Source organism: Bison bison, unplaced genomic scaffold (assembly GCF_000754665.1).
Source record: "Bison bison bison isolate TAMUID 2011002044 unplaced genomic scaffold, Bison_UMD1.0 scf7180017864215, whole genome shotgun sequence".
NCBI classification, from domain to species: domain Eukaryota; kingdom Metazoa; phylum Chordata; class Mammalia; order Artiodactyla; family Bovidae; genus Bison; species Bison bison.
Window position 1 is genome coordinate 4,570,957 of NW_011494787.1, and position 19,691 is coordinate 4,590,647.

At 38.4% G+C, this 19,691-nt stretch overlaps 1 protein-coding gene across 1 annotated transcript in view; it reads left to right on the forward strand.

Moving 5' to 3' along the window:
- ATP6V1A (ATPase, H+ transporting, lysosomal 70kDa, V1 subunit A) overlaps positions 1–16,336 on the forward strand; it is a 61,371-nt gene extending 45,035 nt beyond the window's left edge. Inside the window, exons 9-15 of the mRNA XM_010845340.1 lie at positions 3,324–3,446; positions 3,541–3,655; positions 4,255–4,318; positions 8,983–9,186; positions 10,462–10,556; positions 12,067–12,238; positions 13,988–16,336. Coding sequence (XP_010843642.1) covers positions 3,324–3,446; positions 3,541–3,655; positions 4,255–4,318; positions 8,983–9,186; positions 10,462–10,556; positions 12,067–12,238; positions 13,988–14,080 — 866 coding nt within the window. The 3' untranslated portion in view covers positions 14,081–16,336. The remainder of the gene's footprint in view (positions 1–3,323; positions 3,447–3,540; positions 3,656–4,254; positions 4,319–8,982; positions 9,187–10,461; positions 10,557–12,066; positions 12,239–13,987) is intronic.
- Positions 16,337–19,691: the final 3,355 nt, after the last annotated feature.

Consider the following 19,691-nt stretch of genomic DNA (forward strand, 5'->3'; position numbering starts at 1 on the left):
CTCCAGGCAAGAACACTGGAGTGGGTTGCCATTTCCTTCTCCAGTGCATGAAAGTGAAAAGTGAAAGTGAAGTCACTCAGTCGTGTCTGATCTCTAATTCTTATCGTTTAGCCATTTGTTTGTTTTTTTCACAGGATAATCAGTGTTTATCCTTTGTATTGCTTCTGATGAAACTTTTATGTTGTTCTAGTTCTTTGTTGAGTTCTGCTGGCTCATGAAACAACCTTTTTATCTTCCTGTATATTCCTTGAGATTTTTATTTTGTGGTAGGATGCAGTATTAAGATTTTCTTTTATTAGTTAATTGTGGTCTCAGTTCTCATTTGTTCCTTGGCAGATTAATTCTTGTACTGTGTTCTTCTTTTTATTCTTTTATTTTTGTTTAGTTCATATGCTGATGTTTATTGTTACTATCACTTATCTTTGCAGGAGATGGGAGGGGATGGTTGTTTCTGTGATCCAAAGTAGCAGGACTTCTTCCTGGTAATCAGTGAAATTTGTTATAGCATAAAATTATATAATTTATTTTACTTTTTCTTCTGTCCTACCAGCAAAATCCACAGCGACAAGGCCACTTACAATGAATTCTTTCTCTTCTACCCAGCTTATTTCACTTTTTACCTACTGAAAAGGGGTATCTTTCTGAATTTTATTTCTCCCCATCCCCCTACTTCCCCTTGAGGCCAAACTGGGTCCATAGAACCCCTGCTGCTAGCCCGGTACCCCTTTTACTGTGTTCCAGACAAAGGACTCTTGATTTTGCTCTTCAGGATGTACTTTCTAATTTGCAGAAGCATAGTCTGAGGCTGTGCAGCATTAGGTGAATTCTTGGTGTCTTGTTTTTTCATTGTTGTTTGTTTTGTTTTAATCTCTTTTAGTTAGCTTTCCTCATGATTTTGTTTTGAAGCTAAACATGGCCCCTAGTTTTTGACAGTGGAGTTTGTGTTTCTGTATTTCTTGTTCTCCTTGTTTGGTGGTTACTCTTCTAAGAAGGAGAAAGTGACATAATCATCTACTATTTTAAGGCAAGAAGTCTACCTCCTTCTTTTAACTGACTACACAGTATCCCTTTGTATGGATACATCACAATCCATTTAACTGGCATTCCTTTGGTGGACACTTGGATCATTGATAGTTTTTTTGGTCTCACAAACATCACACCATAAAACATCCTTATGCATGTTATTTACACTTTTACATCACTGTTACGTCATATGTTTTATGTGCATGTTTCTTTGTATTTTTGTCAGATTAAGCTCTTAGAAGTAAAATTGCTGAGAATATAACTGTTAATATAGATTTTAGATTCTAATAGCTCTTCAAAAGGAATAACAGTGGACACAAATTCTGTTTCTTCACATACTCACCAATGCTCATTTTTCCAGTAGTTTTTTATGGTAATTATTATACAGAAAAGTTAAAAGAATACTGCAGTGAGTACCTATGTACCCCACACCTAGATTTGACAGTTGACATTTTGTTCCCTCTGCTTTTATTAGATGACTCTTCATTCTGTATTCCTTACAGGGAGCTAGCATTTGTCCCGAATCTGTTAACCATTTGAAAATTGCCTTCTGTCCATTTTTGTATTGGTTAGTAGTTTATCATACTAATTGGTAAAGCTCTTTGAAATGAGTCTTTCTTCTTTTGCGAGTAGCAGATATTTTCCTAGTTTGCTTATCTTTTGATTTTGTCTGATTCGTAGGCACTAATATCTTTAGGTTTATGAAAGTGGTCTGTCAGACTTCTTTGAGGTTTACTCTTGTGTATCTGTCTCTTTTGTCAAATTTTTTAATATATATATAGATATACAAGCATTAGTGAATGTCATCATAGAGGCATAGCATGCTTGTACCATCAGATTGAAATACATGATAATTACTGTGTTTTTTAAGCCTTAATAATGATACTACTTAAAGACTTTGTTCCTTGAACCATATTTTAGAAGCCTTCGAAGTCAGTATTTTTTTATTCTGACAGATGTAATATGATAAATAGTAAAGTTCTGAATTTTCCAGCAGCTATTTTATTTATATAACCCTTTGTTTCTTTAATGGTAAAATAAAGTAATTAAGGCAGTAGATTTTGGAATTGTTATGATGTAGCAACTAATATCAGAGAAGACAGTAGCAACCCACTCCAGTACTCTTGCCTGGAAAATCCCATGGACGGAGGAGCCTGGTGGGCTGCAGTCCATGGGGTCGCAAAGAGTTGGACATGACTGAGCGCCTTCACTTTCACTTTTCACTTTCATGCATTGGAGAAGGAAATGGCAACCCACTCCAGTGTTCTTGCCTGGAGAATCCCAGGGACAGAGGAGCCTGGTGGGCTGCCATCTATGGGGTCGCACAGAGTCGGACATGACTGAAGAGACTTAGCAGCAGCATAGCAACTAATACACAATTCTCATATCTTGCAGTTGTATAGTACTTTGTATTTTTCAGAGGGCATTTATAGATACCATATCGTCTGATGTGTACAGCTAGATGGGGTAAGAGTTACTGCATTTTAACAGATGAAGAAACCACACTGGGAAGTGAGGTTACTTTACTAAGAGTAATGACAGTATGGGAACTAGAACCCAGGACTGCTTTCTGTGTACTGTATCAGCTTCTTCTGACTGGTTACTGAATGTGATTTTACAGGAGACTACCCAGTCTATGCAGCAGAATGATCTAGATAATATTATTTCTCACATTAATAACATTTACTACTTTTGAAAAATAACCAAACAAGCTAATTAATTGAGGGTATTTTTGGTGCATATGTATGTGAGATACATAGAAAAAAATGCATTGTAAATTAATTTCAGACTTAATTATCTTAACAAAGAATGGGAGAAAAGTCTTTTCCTACTTTTAAAAATGTTTATCAGGGTAGACTAGGCTATGAAAAACCCAAACATAATTGTTGAATATAATAGATGTTTATTTCAGATGATGAGGGCATTCTCTTTTATTCTATCATTTTGGGGTTGGGACCCAGGCTAAAAAGAGCTCTTTCATTTTAACACATACTTTCCATAGATCCTGGGAGTTCTCTCCCTCTCAGTAAGCCAGAAGGAAGAGTAGTATGGAATGATGTGTGTCTTGCCTTCTGAAGAAACACTTGACTCTACATTCCATTAGATAAGGGTCAGTTACTTGCCAAATCTAAATGCAGAGGAGGCTAGACAGTGTATTCAGCTGTGTACCCGAAAGAACCACAAACTGAATAGCTAGCAGTCTTAACTTAGGAACTTACTGCTTTAAAGTTTTCTTAAGGGTAAAAAAGTCAGGATTATATATTATAGAATTATAATTTGTAATATTCTTCCCAATGTAGGAATTACACTGTCAGAATATTTCCGTGACATGGGCTATCATGTCAGTATGATGGCTGACTCCACCTCTCGATGGGCTGAGGCTCTTAGAGAAATCTCTGGTCGTTTGGCTGAAATGCCTGCAGGTAACTCTTTATATTGCTTATTGTATAAGCAAGACTGATAGGATTTGGGGGTTGGCTAGAACTTTGCTTTTAAAATTTTCTTTTCATTTTTCAGATAGTGGATATCCTGCATATCTTGGTGCCCGTTTGGCCTCTTTCTATGAGCGAGCCGGCAGAGTGAAGTGTCTTGGAAATCCTGAGAGGGAAGGGAGTGTCAGCATTGTAGGAGCGTAAGGACCCAAACTATTTACTTATTATAAGAAAAAAGTTACTTTATTTTAAAGAGATAATGTTTAGCCCCACTGAGGGAAGTGCTTCTTAACCAAGGTTGTGCTGGAGTCACCCAAGGGGCTCTTTAGAATGCACATGTTTAGGTCATCTCTACTTGCGCTGGTTTCATAGATTTGACTTACCTAGCAACAATTTAGAAAATTATAGACATGTTAAGGTAAGATCCTATCACGATAAAAAAGATATGAAGATTCACTATCCCCACGTACAGCCATACCTTGTTCTCAGACCTTTTCCTTCCTTCTTGCTTCATCTGTTTTAATTAGAAAAATGAAACAGATTATGATTAAATGTCTGTCTCGTTTCTCAGACTAGAAGGTTTTAGCGGTTGTCACTCTTAACTTTCAACTTAGTAAACTGGTTTTTATTTAAGGTTTTTATATAAGGTTTTCTTTCCAAAGATTGTATTTCTTAAGTTATTTACATTAAAATTGACTTCAAAGAAGTGCTTTTATTTTATTCGTGTATTTTTTAAAATTGCTTTTATATACAAAATTATTTTCCATAAGCGTTTCTAATGACTTTTTCCTGTTTTTAGAGTTTCTCCACCTGGTGGTGACTTTTCTGATCCAGTTACATCTGCTACTCTTGGTATTGTTCAGGTATGTCTTTTCCTAGTGTAGTCAACTTCTGAGCCCTGCCCCACCCCTTAGGCTGTGCTAAGGTTGTCCGGATCGTTGTGAAGCATTCAATTTAGTCACTGAAAAGTAGGCAAGGGTCAAGTCACTTTTAGCAACATTCTTACTACTCAAACTCTTTGGTGCCATATGTTTTTAGCTCTTTAGCTAGAATTTATAATAGACTTAATGTCTAAAGTAGTAATACATCCAAGTAGCAAACTTTTATTAGTGTTAAGAGTAATACTACACTCTAACTTTTGAGTTAGACTAACCCTAGGAATAGAAACAAATGGGCCCAAAAGGGCATAATAGCGAAATCGCACAGAAGTTTTTCTCCTTGTGGTTTGGTCCAAGGCAAGTGATCCTATCAGAGGGTGGCTCTTTTCCATTCAGTAGTAAATCAGCACCAGCAATTCACCTTGGCTCCACTTGCCTGGTAATGCTCTGCGTTTGGCTGATACAGGGCAACTGGAGGAGGTTCACCTGCGTTTTGAACTTTGGGTTCAGAACTGATTGCTCAACTTTGTGGCTCATTCTGTTAGCCACACCCAGACGAAACCAAAGCTGGAAAGTGGAAGTGTAGTTTCTGGCTAGGCTGCTGCTTCCCAGGAACATGACATGAATTCTGGTGCATAGCTAGCCAACTTAGCCATTGAAAGTAAGCCTAAATGAAAGACATATTTAAATCAGGGCTGTAATTGTTTTTGACCTTGATATATTTATAAGCACATGTATTATTCATATGGGAAAAATACAGTACTTACCTATGTTTCTGTCAGTATTAGGTAAAAGGAAGTGGAAGAGGCTAAATTTACAACTTTCAAGGTTTTAACATTTGCTAAAATTTTGAATTTTAAATAACAGGGAAGTGGGGAGCAAAATCAGAAATGCCTAAAATATATGTGAATCTTTGGCCTCAGAAAATTGACTGTCATGGTGGAGTGTTCTGACAAAATGTGATCCACTGGAGAAAGGAATGGCAAGTCACTTCAGTATTCTTGCCTTGACAACCCCATGAACAGTATGAAAAGGCAAAAGGATAGGACACTGAAAGATGAACTCCCCAGGTTGATAGGTGCCCAATATGCCACTGGAGATCAGTGGAGAAATAACTCCAAAAAGAATGAAGAGACGCAGCCAAAGCAAAAACAACACCCAGTTGTGAATGTGACTGGTGATGGAAGTAAAGTCCAATGCTGTAAAGAGCAATATTGCATAGGAACCTGGAATCTTAGGTCCGTGAATCAAGGCAAATTGGGAGTAGTCAAACAGGAGATGGCAAGAGTGAATGTCGACATTTAGGAATCAGTGAACTAAAATGGACTGAAATGGGTGAATTTAACTCAGATGACCATTATATCTACAACTGTGGACAAGAATCCCTTAGAAGAAATGGAGTAGCTGTCATAGTCAACAAGAGTCTGAAGTGCAGTACTTGGATGAAATCTCAAAAACAACAGAATGATCTGTTTGTTTCCAAGGCAAACAATTCAGTATCACAGTAATCCAAGTCTATGCCCCTACCAATAATGCTGAAGAAGCTGAAGTTGAACGGTTCTACGAGGACCTACAAGACCTTCTAAAACTAACACCCCAAAAAGATGTCCTTTTCATTATAGGGGACTGGAATGCAAAAGTAGGAAGTCAAGAAACACCTGGAGTAACAGGCAAATTTGGCCTTGGAATACAGATTGAGGCAGGGCAAAGGCTAACAGAGTTTTGCCAAGAGAATGCAATGGTCATAGCAAACACCCTCTTCCAACAACACAAGAGAAGACTCCACACATGGACATCCCCAGATGGTCAATACCGAAATCAGATTGATTATAGTCTTTGCAGCCAAAGATGGAGAAGCTCTCTACAGTCAGCAAAAACAAGACCAGGAGTTGACTGTGGCTCAGATCATGAACTCCTTATTGCCAAATTCAGACTTATATTGAAGAAAATAGGGAAAAGCACTAGACCATTAAGATATGACCTAAATCAGATCCCTTATGAATTATACAGTGAAAGTGACAAACAGATGCAAGAGATTAGATCTGATAGAGTGCCTGAAGAACTATGGACGGAGGTTCATGACATTGTACAGGAGACAAGACCATCCCCAAGAAAAAGAAATGCAAAAAAGCAAAATGGCTGTCTGAGGAGGCCTTAAAATAACTGTGAAAAGAAGAGATGTGAAAATTAAAGGAGAAAAGGAAAGATACACCCATTTGAATGCAGAATTCCAAAGACTAGCAAGGAGAGATAAGAAAGCCCTCCTCAGTGATCAATGTAAAGAAATAGAGGAAAACAATAGAATAGGAAAGACTAGAGGTCTCTTCAAGAAAATTAGAGATACCAAGGGAACATTTCATGCAAAGATGGGCACAATAAAGGACAGAAATGGTATGGGCCTAACAGAAGCAGAAGATATTAAGAAGAGGTGGCAAGAATACACAGAACTGTACAAAAAAGAACTTCACGAACCAGATAATCACAATGGTATGATCACTCACCAGAGCCAAACATCCTAGAATTCACAGTCAAGGTGGCCTTAGAAAGGATCACCATGAACAAAGCTAGAGGAGGTGATGGAATTCCAGTTGAGCTATTTCAAATCCTGAAAGATGATGCTGTGAAAGTGCTGCACTCAGTATGCCAGCAAATTTGGGAAACTCAGCAGTGCCCACAGGACTGGAAAAGGTCGGTTTTCATTCCAATCCCAAAGAAACCCAGTGCCAAAGAACGTTCAAACTGCCACACAATTGCACTCATCTCACACGCTAGTAAAGTAATGCTCAAAATTCTCCAAGCCAGGCTTCAAAAGTATGTGAATTGTGAACTTCCACATGTTCAAACTGGATTTTAAAAAGGCAGAGGAAGCAGAGATCAAATTGCCAGCATCCACTGGATCATCAAATAAGCAAGAAAGTTCCAGAAAAATATCTATTTCTGCTTTATTGACTATGCAAAGCCTTTGACTATGTGGATCACCACAAACTGTGGAAAATTCTGAGAGAGATGGGAATACCAGACCACCTGACCTGCCTCTTGAGAAATCTGTGTGCAGGTCAAGAAGCAGCAGTTAGAGCTGGACATGGACCAACAGACTGGTTACAAATCGGGAAAGGAGTATGTCAAGGCTGTATATTGTCACCTTGCTTATTGAAATTATATGCAGAGTACATCATGAGAGACCCTGAGCTGGATGAAGCACAAGCTGGAATCAAGATTCCCAGGAGAAATATCAGTAACCTCAGATAGGCAGATAACACCACCCTTATGGCAGAAAGGGAAGAACTAAAGAGACTCTTGATGAAAGTGAAAGAGGAGAGTGAAAAAGTTGGCTTAAAACTCAACATTCAGAAAACTAAGAATGGCATCTGGTCCTGTCTCTTCATAGCAAATAGATGGGGAAACAGTGAGAAGCTTTATTTTTTTGAGTTTGGAGACACTGCAGACTGTGACTGCAGCCATGAAATTAAAAGACGCTTACTCCTTGGAAGAAAAGCTGTGACCAACCTAGCATATTAAAAAACAGAGACATTACTTTGCCAACAAAGGTCTCTGTAGTCAAAGCTATGGTTTTTCCTGTAGTCATGTATGGATGTGAGAGTTGGACTATAAAGAAAGCTGAGCACTGAAGAATTGATGCTTTTGAACTGTGGTGTTGGAGAAGACTCTTGAGAATCCCTAGGACTGCAAGGAGATCCAACCAGTCAATCCTAAAGGAAATCAGTCCTGAATATTCATTGGAAGGACTGATGCTGAAACTGAAACTCCAATACTTTGGCCAGCTGATGCAAACAGCTGACTCATTTGAAAAGACCCTGATGCTGGGAAAGATTGAAGGCAGGAGGAGGAGGGGACAACAGAGGATGAGATGGTTGGATGGTGTTAACTGACCCAGTGGACATGAGTTTGAGTAAATTCCAGGAGTTGGTGACGGACAGGCCTGGCGTGCTGCAGTCCATGGGGTTGCAAACAGTCAGACACGACTGAGCGACTGAAGTGAACTGAACTGAAAGTGACTGTCAGACCTCTGAGGACTGGCCCTTAATGATCCACAACTGAATTTATTCAGAACACTTAGAGGTTTTAATTTTAAAGTGAAATGTCTTATCATAGTTAGCATTTTCTGGTTCATCTGTTTATATTGCACCATACTAGTCTTCAAAGGAGTCAGTATCTTTTGCGGTCAGATTTGACGAACTGTTAAGGAAATCCAGATAAAGTTTGATTCCTAGAAGAGCCAACTCATTGGAAAAGACCCTGATGCTGGGAAGGATTGAGGATAGGAAGAGAAGGGGGCAACAGAGATGGTTGGATGGCATCACTGACTCAATGGACATGAGTTTGAGCAAACTCCAGGAGATGGTGAAGGACAGGAAAGCCCAGTGTGCTGCAGTCCACGGGATTGCAGAGTCAGACACAGCTTAGTGACTGAACAACAACAATCCATATTGAAGCTAAAAGAAATATTTTTCCATTTGCAAGTTTTATTCTATTTCATTTATATTTGGTATATACTTAAAAGATAAATAATTTGACCAAAACGGTATAGAATTCCATAGTTAGGACAAACAAATATGCTTCAGTACTTTAAAAAAGTTGTTTCTAAGAAAAATCTTTGTGTTTTGTTTTTGGTTTTGTTCTTAAATCAGGTGTTCTGGGGCTTAGATAAGAAACTAGCTCAACGTAAGCATTTCCCTTCTGTCAATTGGCTGATCAGCTACAGCAAGTACATGCGTGCCTTGGATGAGTACTACGACAAACACTTCACAGAGTTCGTCCCTCTGAGGACCAAAGCTAAGGAGATTCTGCAGGAAGAAGAAGACTTGGCAGAAATCGTACAGCTGGTGGGAAAGGTAAGTTGTAAGATCTCATGGAGAACAGATCTGTGAGTTACGCTGGAGCCTTTGTGGGGCTACGCTGGGTCTTCATTCCGGTGCAAGGGCTTCCCGTTGCAGTGGCTTCTCTTGTTGCAGAGCACAGGCTCTAGGCGTGCAGGCTTCAGTAGTTGTGGCACACAGGCTTAGTTGCTTTGCAGCATGTCGAACCTTCCTGGACCAAGGATCGAACCTGTGTCCCCTGCATTGGCAGGCAGACTCCTGTCCACTCTACCACCAGGGAAGTTCACACTGGAGCTTTTTAAGGACAAACAGAACCTTGGATAGGCAGATTCTTGCCTGGGAAAATGAGTATTTATTAAGTATTTTTTAAACTAATAAAATTGTAGATTATTCCTTTATCCAGCAAATATTTCAGTAGCCTGCTTCTATTGTGGAAAATAGAAAGATGATTATTGTTTATAGATTATCTGTTACTGAATAACAAACCACTTTGACATTTAGTGGCTTAAATAGTGCTTTATTGCTCATGGTTTTGGGGGTGGTGGTCTTACTTGGGCAGTCTTTCTTGGGTCCCCTCATATAGTTTTTGCTGTCATATGGTGGCTGAGACTCTAGTCATCTGAAAGTTTCTTCCCTCACACGTCTGGTGCCTGAGTTAGGATAACTAGAACAGCTAAGGATTGGGTAGGCATTTCTCTTTTCTGTGTTTAAAAAAAAACATCTTAGCAGCACTTACAAGTGCTAAAAGGTAGAAGCAGCAGAGATGTCCTGGTTTCCCACACACGTGCATGCATTCACATATTGCATATACAGTGAAATATTATTCGAAGGAAAATTCTAACACATGCTACAACGTGATGAACCTTGAGGGGCCATTATGTTAATAAATGAGTCACAAAACAACAATTACTTAGATATAACATATATCTAAAGTAGTCAAATTCATAGAAACAGAAAATAGAGTGGTGGTTACCAGGGGTCCAGAGGACAAAGGAAAAGGAGTTGTTGTTTAATGGGTATAGTTTCAGATTTGTAAGGTGGAGAGTTTTGGAAGTCATTTCACGGCAATGTGAACATGCTTAACCTACTGAACTACACTTACATTTATATTATATCAATAGTTTTTGCAACGAAAACAAAGGAAATCAATCAGGAAGCAATTATGAGGTGAATTTATTAATGATAGGTGATCATGTGTTGATTACTTGGTTTCTGCTTACTAATTAATTGCAACAGTTGGTCCCACATTGTGGCAGTTAGTTTCTAAAAATATATTTTTTCCTTTTCTAGGCTTCTCTAGCAGAAACAGATAAAATCACTCTGGAGGTAGCAAAACTTATCAAAGATGATTTCCTTCAACAAAATGGATATACTCCTTATGACAGGTAACCTGGCCTGATTTTCTTTGGATATTCTATCAAGTTTTGAAGAAGGAGCTGCCTACATGTATGTTAAACCGCCCACCTGCCTTTTTTCTCATACACACACACTGAGACTCAGTGTATAGGTTTATTTTATATTTTTATAGCATACATCTAATGATCCAGTATGTTCCCTTATATTGATTTGGCTCATTCTCCAAATTATAGCTTTTTTCACTCATTATCGAACCAGCTTAATTTAGATTAAATTATGGTTTAGTGTACGGAGCCCAAGGAATCACTGCCTCTTTCAGAAGCTTTTCTCGCTACCTGTTGTGATAGCCCATGCCTCTTCTACTCTTTGCCAAAGTAATACACTTTTGTGCCCTGTTTCCCAAGAGTCCTGTTTTTTTTCTTTCTACTATTGGACATCTCACCAGTCCCTATTACTTCTACCCAATGCTCTCTGTTTTTCATTATTTACCTCTGCTACTACAAGGGCTTTCCTTGTGGCTCAGCTGGTAAATAATCCGCCTGGAATGTGAGAGACCTGGGTTCGGTCCCTGGGTTGGGAAGATCCCCTGGAAAAGGGAAAGACTACCCACTCCGATACTCTGGCTTCGAGAATTCCATGGACAATACAGCCCATGGTGCCACAAAGAGTTGGACATGACTGAGCAACTTTCACTTTCACTACCATGGCCAAAAAGTTCCCATTTCTTTTAAACTTGGATAATTTGAACCTTTCATCATAGATTATAACTTTTCCTCCCTCAAATCATATTTGGTCCCATATAAGACTGTAGGAACAAATAGATTAACAGAATATAGGACAAGCAGAAAATATGACAATATAATCAGTAAGGCAGAAACTCTAGGAACCAGGCACACAAAGAGAACTCCATAAGGGAAAATTCTATGAAAAGAGAGTGTACATGAAATTGTGTATGCAAATAAGTTTAAATGTGTTAGAAATTTTATTAGAATGCATGTGATCCAAGTTGACTATTGTGTGTCTTTATTATTAAAAGGTATGTGTAAATGCAAGTGAACACTTTAGTGGAGAAGGGGGCTGCTTATTAGCTCTAGAAAATTACAGTTCCCTGCTTTCCTATTATTTATTCAACCTTAACTAACTATCACAAGGGACTCTCTACAACTTTGTTATTTTCCATTTGGGTTACTGCTTTAACTGCACTGTACACAAACACGCTCTCAGAGAGTCATTAGATTGTAGCAGTACGGTTTTATTGTGATGTTAATGAAAATTAACATCACTCTTAAATAAAAGAAAGCATATGCCTCCATGTCTCTATCCACCCCACATTCCTGAGACATCTCTAAAAACTCTGGTTAAGTGTTACTAATCTTTTCCACTGTTTTTTTTTTCATTCCTTAAGTATCATGCCATAAATATAAGTAGTGTGCATATCTAAATAAAGAAACTAATGCTCTGGTATTACACAGATGAAATAAAAAGTATGAACTTGCTTTCGATTTTCTGTTTTATTATTTTGACTTTCATTTATCCTAGGTTCTGCCCATTCTACAAGACAGTGGGGATGCTGTCCAACATGATTGCATTTTATGATATGGCCCGCAGAGCTGTTGAAACCACTGCTCAGAGTGACAATAAAATCACATGGTCCATTATCCGTGAGCACATGGGGGAGATCCTCTATAAGCTTTCCTCCATGAAATTCAAGGTATATTGTTTGTACCATAAACTTCTTTTAGTAGGAAGTGTTTCTTTTTGATTTTTTGAAATATTTGGTTCTCAAACTTGGTGTGTGAAACTTGCATTTATCATTTTCACACATGCTCGGGTTATGTAAAAGCAAAGCAGACCTCAAAGCTGTGTTCAAATAGGAATTCTAGTGATAAAGATTATAGTATGTCATGTCTAAAATAAATGCTGACGTGTTTTCCCTTTTGTCTTAACCACCAGGCAGTTTAGAACTAAAATCATTGCTAAGCAGCAGTTACCTTACCTCAAGTACTTGTTGTTATCTGTCTAACCTCCATGCTCCTTCTTGAAATGATTTCTGCTGCCTGGTTATTTTTATTATCCTACTATACACATCATTTTTACTTTTAAGTGGCTCATTGTTTGGGAAGTCCACATAGATAAGTGAAATTATCGATGGAAACTCAAATGTGTAAGATTGTTTTTAAAATACTTGATCAGTCGAGTTGTATTTATTTCTAAATCATGATATCCAAGTATAGTTACTAATCTCCTATTGAGATATTGAGACGGATTCTTTGAATGTGTATGTTAAGATTGAAAGTAAATTTGTACAAAGAGATACTCACTGTATCAAGGATTTTAAAATATCCACGTGGTTTGAGTCCTGTCTTTCCACTTCAAAACTGATAACCTAAGGAAATAATCAGATTTTGATATGGATACATGTAGAAGATTGCATATCAGACTTCTTAAATGTCATCCAAAAGTGGCGGAGCCAGCAGTACATTGCGCCATGTACCTTACAAGAAAAATATTATGAAGGCATTGACATCATACATCTTTTTTCAAGGAACATCCAAAGACACAGGGACATGGTTATGGTATAATGAGTGGGGGAAAAAGTCAGGTTGCAAAGAAATTCCACATGTAATTTGATCCAAATTTTATTTTTAAAAAATTACACATTCATAGGAAAATGATAAAAAGATGCTCAATAATGTAATAATGATGACTTCTGGTAGTCTATTATTGCCACCAGGGAGTGGTATAACTAAAGGTGCTATCATTTTTATGTTTACAGGTACATTGTATCTAAATAACATGTTATTTTTTAGTATCATTCGGTATTTTTCTGTAGCACTATTTTGTGGCTGAAGAATATTTTCCTTTTCTTATGCATTTGGAGGTTTTTGATATGGACAACTTTGTTAATGCAGTTGGGTTTGTGTATCTTCCTCATATATGTTCTCAAAAGTAGAATGGTTGGGTCAGAGGGCTTAAACACTTTAAAGTCTCTTTTGTACATTTTACTCAATTTAGTTGCTTTCTATACAGATTTTAAATAGGGTGCATTTTGAGGTTATTTCATGTCCCAGCATGATAATGCCAGGCCCTGAATAGTAAATTTGTTTTGATTAAATTAATTCCAACTATGTATATACAAAGAGGAATGTATCTAATACACATTGCTGCATAGTTTCAGTTTCCTAGTATTTTGCATATTGTCAAGGGTAAATCCTTTGGCTGTTGAACACAGTTAGCAGGCAGGACACAAAACTGAAATTTTGTCTTCTGTTTATGGTTAGACTATTCCTTTATACATTTTACCCTTAAAGGAAAGATAATAATCCTGCCTCTTGCCTTGTGTTTTACTAGTGCATCTCACTTAACCTCCTGCTCAAATACAGTAAATACAAATAACTCACTATGTGTTACAAAAATTATTTTCCAAAGGTAAATTGAATTCTATAATGTCTTTTTTCAGGATCCAGTGAAAGATGGTGAGGCGAAGATCAAGGCCGACTATGCACAACTTCTTGAAGATATGCAGAATGCATTCCGTAGCCTTGAAGATTAGAACTGTGATCTCTCTCCTCCTTTTCCTCAGCAAGCTCTCATACGTGTATATTTTGCTAAATTTCTCATCTTGGACCCTTTGCTTCTTTACTGTGCAGGTTTGAGACTAGTGCCTCTGTGTGTAATCATTTGTTTCCCCATTTATTTGATAGGTCTTATATAAAACAAACATTCCTTTGTTCCAGTGTTTGAAGGGCCCCCCCTGAACATTTCTCCGAAGTGGTGAATGTAGTAAATTTGATACACGATGGCTACACTACTGTAAACGTGTATGTGACGTCTCTCCTTGTCCTAGGTTTACCCTTTCCTCATCACTATTAAATTGTAAACAGGACTGCTGCATGTTACTCTCTTTGCAGTGGGTTTGGAATGGAAGGCCAGACTTCTATACATTTTGACAGGTACTTTGTGAAATGACTTTACTTGCAGCTTAGCATTTTGCTAAGTAACTGCTTTACAGGAAATAATTGCTTTTTTTAAAACATGAATGATTAATGTTTTGATTATGTGTTGCTTCCCCCAGTATAAATCAAGAACATTTATGGGAAACTGTTGAAAACTATACTGTTTTTAAAGCAGACATCTGTGGGACTCAGCACAATAGATGAAATCAGTGCCCTCTAAAAAGGTAAAAAGGAGCCAGATGGTCAAACTTAGGTTAACATCACCTTGTTAAAGCCTATTTTATTTCACTGGGAAAAATTCAATATCAAGTACTATTCTACTACATTACTAGACAATTCTTTTTAAAATTACATTTAAAACAATCACGAGCACTTGATTCACATCACACCTTTTTTTTCCTCAAACATCTTAGAAGGCTAAGCTTCTGAGAATCATGTGGCAGTGTGATGGGGAGAAAAATGCCACAGATAATATGTTTTGTAGTGGTTAAAGGCTGTTTGCACCTCTAAGGACCAGTTGGGCTTTGGTGATTCTTGGGGCCAGAGTGGCATTATGTTTTTACAAGATAATAACATGTGTCACATGTTTGCATGTTTGCTTTTGAACAACCAGGTTCCTGATTGTAGAAAACACTGTTCTTTCATGTGATTTATGATTCACTGGCTCGAAAGATTTCCCAGAATATCTGTAGCTGTAGCAGCATAACAGTTCCAATTCTCTTTCATAGGAATGAAGTTAATTCTAAAATCAGCAGGTGCAAGATAATAGAATTTGGGTTATGTGAAAAAAAAAAAAAGATTATTTCTTCCTATCTTTTAAGTGTATGTTTTAAAATAATAGTTTCTGCATTTGTATGATAAGGCACACTGCAGAACAGCTCTAAAAACATCAGTTTCCCATGAAGTCTTTCTGACCAATCACGCTGGCGCCATTGCTTCCTCTTTGGGAAGAGGAAAGGGAATGTGAACAAGTCCAACAGTCTCAAACGGAAATGTAATAGCATTTATTTATGTTATGCCTCAATATGTTGTTATTTAAATTTTTAAGTAATGTATTTCTTTTGGTCTATTAAGGAAAGATGCAGTCAATAGAGAATTCAGCTTTGTTTGTTTAAATCCTTACAGATTGCATTTTCTTACAATGTCCTGCTATTCAGGATAAGTATCCTTCTTTAACTTTTCGGAGTATTGGAAGATAAAAATTATGCAATGATTTGTTGAGATGTGGACATAATGGTGCTGCTTAATCAGTTTGCTTCCAGTGTGGCCTCCTACCTAGAGGCCCTACCTAAGACCAGTGGAAATTAAAAGAATTATAAAAATCTTTCAGTTCCTACCTTAAATCTACCAGCAAACTAGGATTGTGATAGTAATGAATGATATGGCAAAGAAAGTTTGACCAAGTTTGTCTTTTGTTGTTCTGAATTTGCTGTATACATTCTTACTCCTTTTTAAGAACGTTGGGGTGTGGCTGTGAAGCTACTAGAGAAACTTCGCTCAGAGCCTCATTGTAAGTGTCCCTCCACCTGTATGTTGTAGAATTTCACATTGGTCACTGATCAGTTTCTTTAGTAAGAATGTGTCAAAATTACAGTAATCTTTTAAAAAAATGATTCAGTTCTATATTTATTGTGCTGTGTCTGGTCCTAAGTGGAGCCAGTTAACCAGTTTCATATGTATTTTTCCAGTGTTAAATCTCACACATTGTACCCTTTGGAACTTTCCATCCTGAAGAGTGAATCGAAGAGGTCATGTGTATTGCCTCCTTATCCTTAAGGTTTCACTATCTTTATGTTAAAAGTTGTGTATAATTGTTAAAATCTATGAAAGAATAAAAAGTGGATTTAAATTAATATTTTTTTCTTTTTTTGTGGCTGTGGCCAGATCTGCTTTAAAAAAGAAGTGTCACATTGTATTTTGGCTTGTTTTCAGTGTGAACTTTTAAAGTTTTTTATTTCTCTCTTTCTTCTTAAGATCATGAAGTTGAATTGGGGCCCTCACTACAGACTGCATAAAGTCCTATAATCATATACCACTGTGATTGGAAAATGTAGTACATGGAATCACATAGCATTCAAAATATTACTTTAAGTTGAAAAAATGAATGGTTTCTAAAAATAGACTTATAAATGAAAGGAAATCAGTGTACTCATCTCTACTTTTGGAAAATGAACTAAAGCTTTGTAATTCATAATTTTAAAGGCCAATTAATTAAGATCCAATGTAGCATGTTCACAGGGCATTTTACTTCTTTAAGTATTTTTATTTCAGTTGATGCTTTTGCACTGTGATGTTGGAGAAGACTCTTGAGAGTCCCTTGGATAGCACAGAGATCAAACCAGTCAGTCCTAAAGGAAATCAATCCTGAATATTTATTGGAAGGACTGATGCTGAAACAGAAGATCCAGTACTTTGGCCAGCTGATTTAAAGAACTGATTCATTGGAAAAGACCCTGATTCTGGGGAAGATTGAAGTCGGGAGAAGGGGACGACAGAGAATGAGATGGTTGAATGGCATCACCAACTCAATGGACTTGAGTTTGAGCAAGCTCCGGGAATTGGTAATGGACAGGGAAGGAAGCCTGACATGGGCTTACAAAGAGTTGGACATGACTGAGTGACTGAACTGAAGGCTATTTTTAACAATTTCTAAAGTAATAAGCAGTGTGAAATTAACAACTCTACATTACTATCGAGTGTCAAGTTTATACAGAGAAATCCTTAAAAATTAACTGGAAAGTTTATCGATTATAGATTGTTTGGGCGATTTTTAGTCTTCTTTGGTACTAATGCAGTATTTTCAGATTATTCATTTTACTGTATTGCCACAGTATAAGGGTATGAAGAAGGGAACTGATAAAATGCCACTGAAGTTGTTCTAAGGGCTCCCTTTTAGTTTGAGTTACCTTGAAGTTGACACTGAAATGTGTCTTTGATTGCAGGCAGTCTATTTGGGATGTGCGCCCAGGAAAGTACCAATAGGGGAATAGAGAATGAAGACAGAATTGAAGAAGACCAATACGTGTTATCAAACAAATCAAACAAATTTTGGAGCACAGTCCTGCTGGGGAGTTGTGGGAACAGCTGAAAAATATGCACCTCATTAGCATCATTCCTTCCAAAGAACACCCAGGACTGATCTCCCTTAGAATGGACTGGTTGGATCTCCTTGCAGTCCAAGGGACTCTCAAGAGTCTTCTCCAACACCACAGTTCAAAAGCATCGGTTCTTCGGTGCTCAACTTTCTTCACAGTCCAACTTTCACATCCATACATGACCACTGGAAAAACCATAGTCTTGACTAGACGGACCTTTGTTGGCAAAGTAATGTCTCTGCTTTTGAATATGCTATCTAGATTGGTCATAACTTTCCTTCCAAGGAGTAAGCGTCTTTTAATTTCATGGCTGCAATCACCATCTGCAGTGATTTACTCCAATATTTTGGCCACTTCATGCAAAGAGTTGACGCATTGGAAAAGATTCTGATGCTGGGAGGGATTGGAGGCAAGAGGAGAAGGGGACGACAGAGGATAAGATGGCTGGATGGCATCACTGACTCCCTGGACATGAGTTTGGGTGAACTCTGGGAGTTGGTGATGGACAGGGAGGCCTGCTGCTGCTGCTAAGTCACTTCAGTCGTGTCTGACTCTGTGCGACCCCTGACACGGCAGCCCACCAGGCTCCCCCGTCCCTGGGATTCTCCAGGCAAGAACACTGGAATGGGTTGCCATTTCCTTCTCCAATGCATGAAAGTGAAAAGTGAAAGTGAAGTCGCTCAGTCGTGTCCGACTCTTAGAGACACCGTGGACTGCAGCCTACCAGGCTCCTCCGTCCATGGGACTTAGTGGGGTGCCAATGCCTTCTCCGACAGGGAGGCCTGGTTTGCTGCAATTCATGGGGTCGCAGAGTCAGACATGACTGAGCAACTGAACTGAACTGATCCCACCTGGGATGCAAGGAAGCTAGAGTACTTTTCAGCATCACTATTGGGCAGTCAGCAATTTATTGGAAAAGACCCTGATGCTGGGAAAGATTTAGGGCAGGAGGAGAAGGGGACAATAGAGGATGAGATGGTTGGATGGTATCACTGACTCAATGGGCATGAGTTGAACGACGATGAAAGCTGCTGTCAGTCATCCACTGAAGGCTGTTCCCACAAAGATAAGGAGAATCAGTGACCAACACATGCATATAAATAGATCAGGTTCTGGTGGCCACAGAAAATCCTTTGCAAAGAGATTCACATGCATGTGACCCCATGGACTGCAGCCTGCCAGGCTCCTCTGTCCATGGAATTTTTCAGATAAGAATACTGGAGTGGGTTGCCATTTCCTGATCCAGGCATCAAACCTGCATCTCAGCTGTCTCCTGCATTGGCAGGTGGGTTCTTTTATACCACTGAGCCACCTGGGAAGCCCTCAAAGAGATGTAGGTGCCAGCAATTGGGAGATCAGCTAGTGGGCACTGAAATAGTAGCCATGGCCAAGGAGATTCAGGTGGGGCACTCTAAGCGACTACTTCAGGCCTCTTAAGAACCCAGGGGAAAAAAGATCATTCAATCAGTAACTGAAAAGCCATTGTTCTGCAACATAAAGCAGCACCCTGTAAAAGAATCAGGATACTCGGGAAAAAGTGTTTAAAAGAGAATCTCTTCAAAAAGATGTTTTTTAAAAAGCAGATAGTTCACACACCAATTATGCTTATAAATAGGCTGATGTGGGTTTAGTGCTTCTGAAGGTAAAGCAGCTTCTTGAATGAAAGGGGGTTTTGATCGTATTTTCCAACCCCCTCATAATACAGAAGAGAAACCAGAAGTCCAGAGAGTTTAGCTGATTTGCTCCGTGTCACAGAGAAAGTAAAGCTTCCCGGAGCTTACTCAAACTCGTGCATCAAGTTGGTGATACCATCCAACCATCTCATCCTCTCTCGTCCCCTTCTCCTGCATTTAATCTTTCCCAGCATCAGGGTCTTTTCCAGTGAGTCAGTTCTTTCATCAGCTGGCCAAAGTATTGGAGTTTCAGCATCAGTCCTTCTAATGAATATTCAGGACTTATTTCCTTTAGGATTGACTGGTTGGATCTCCTTGCAGTCCTAGGGACTCTCAAGAGTCTTCTCCAACACCAACTTTCAAAAGCATCAGTGCTTCGGTGCTCAACTTTCTTTATAGTCCAACTCTCACATCCACACATGACTACTGGAAAACCATAG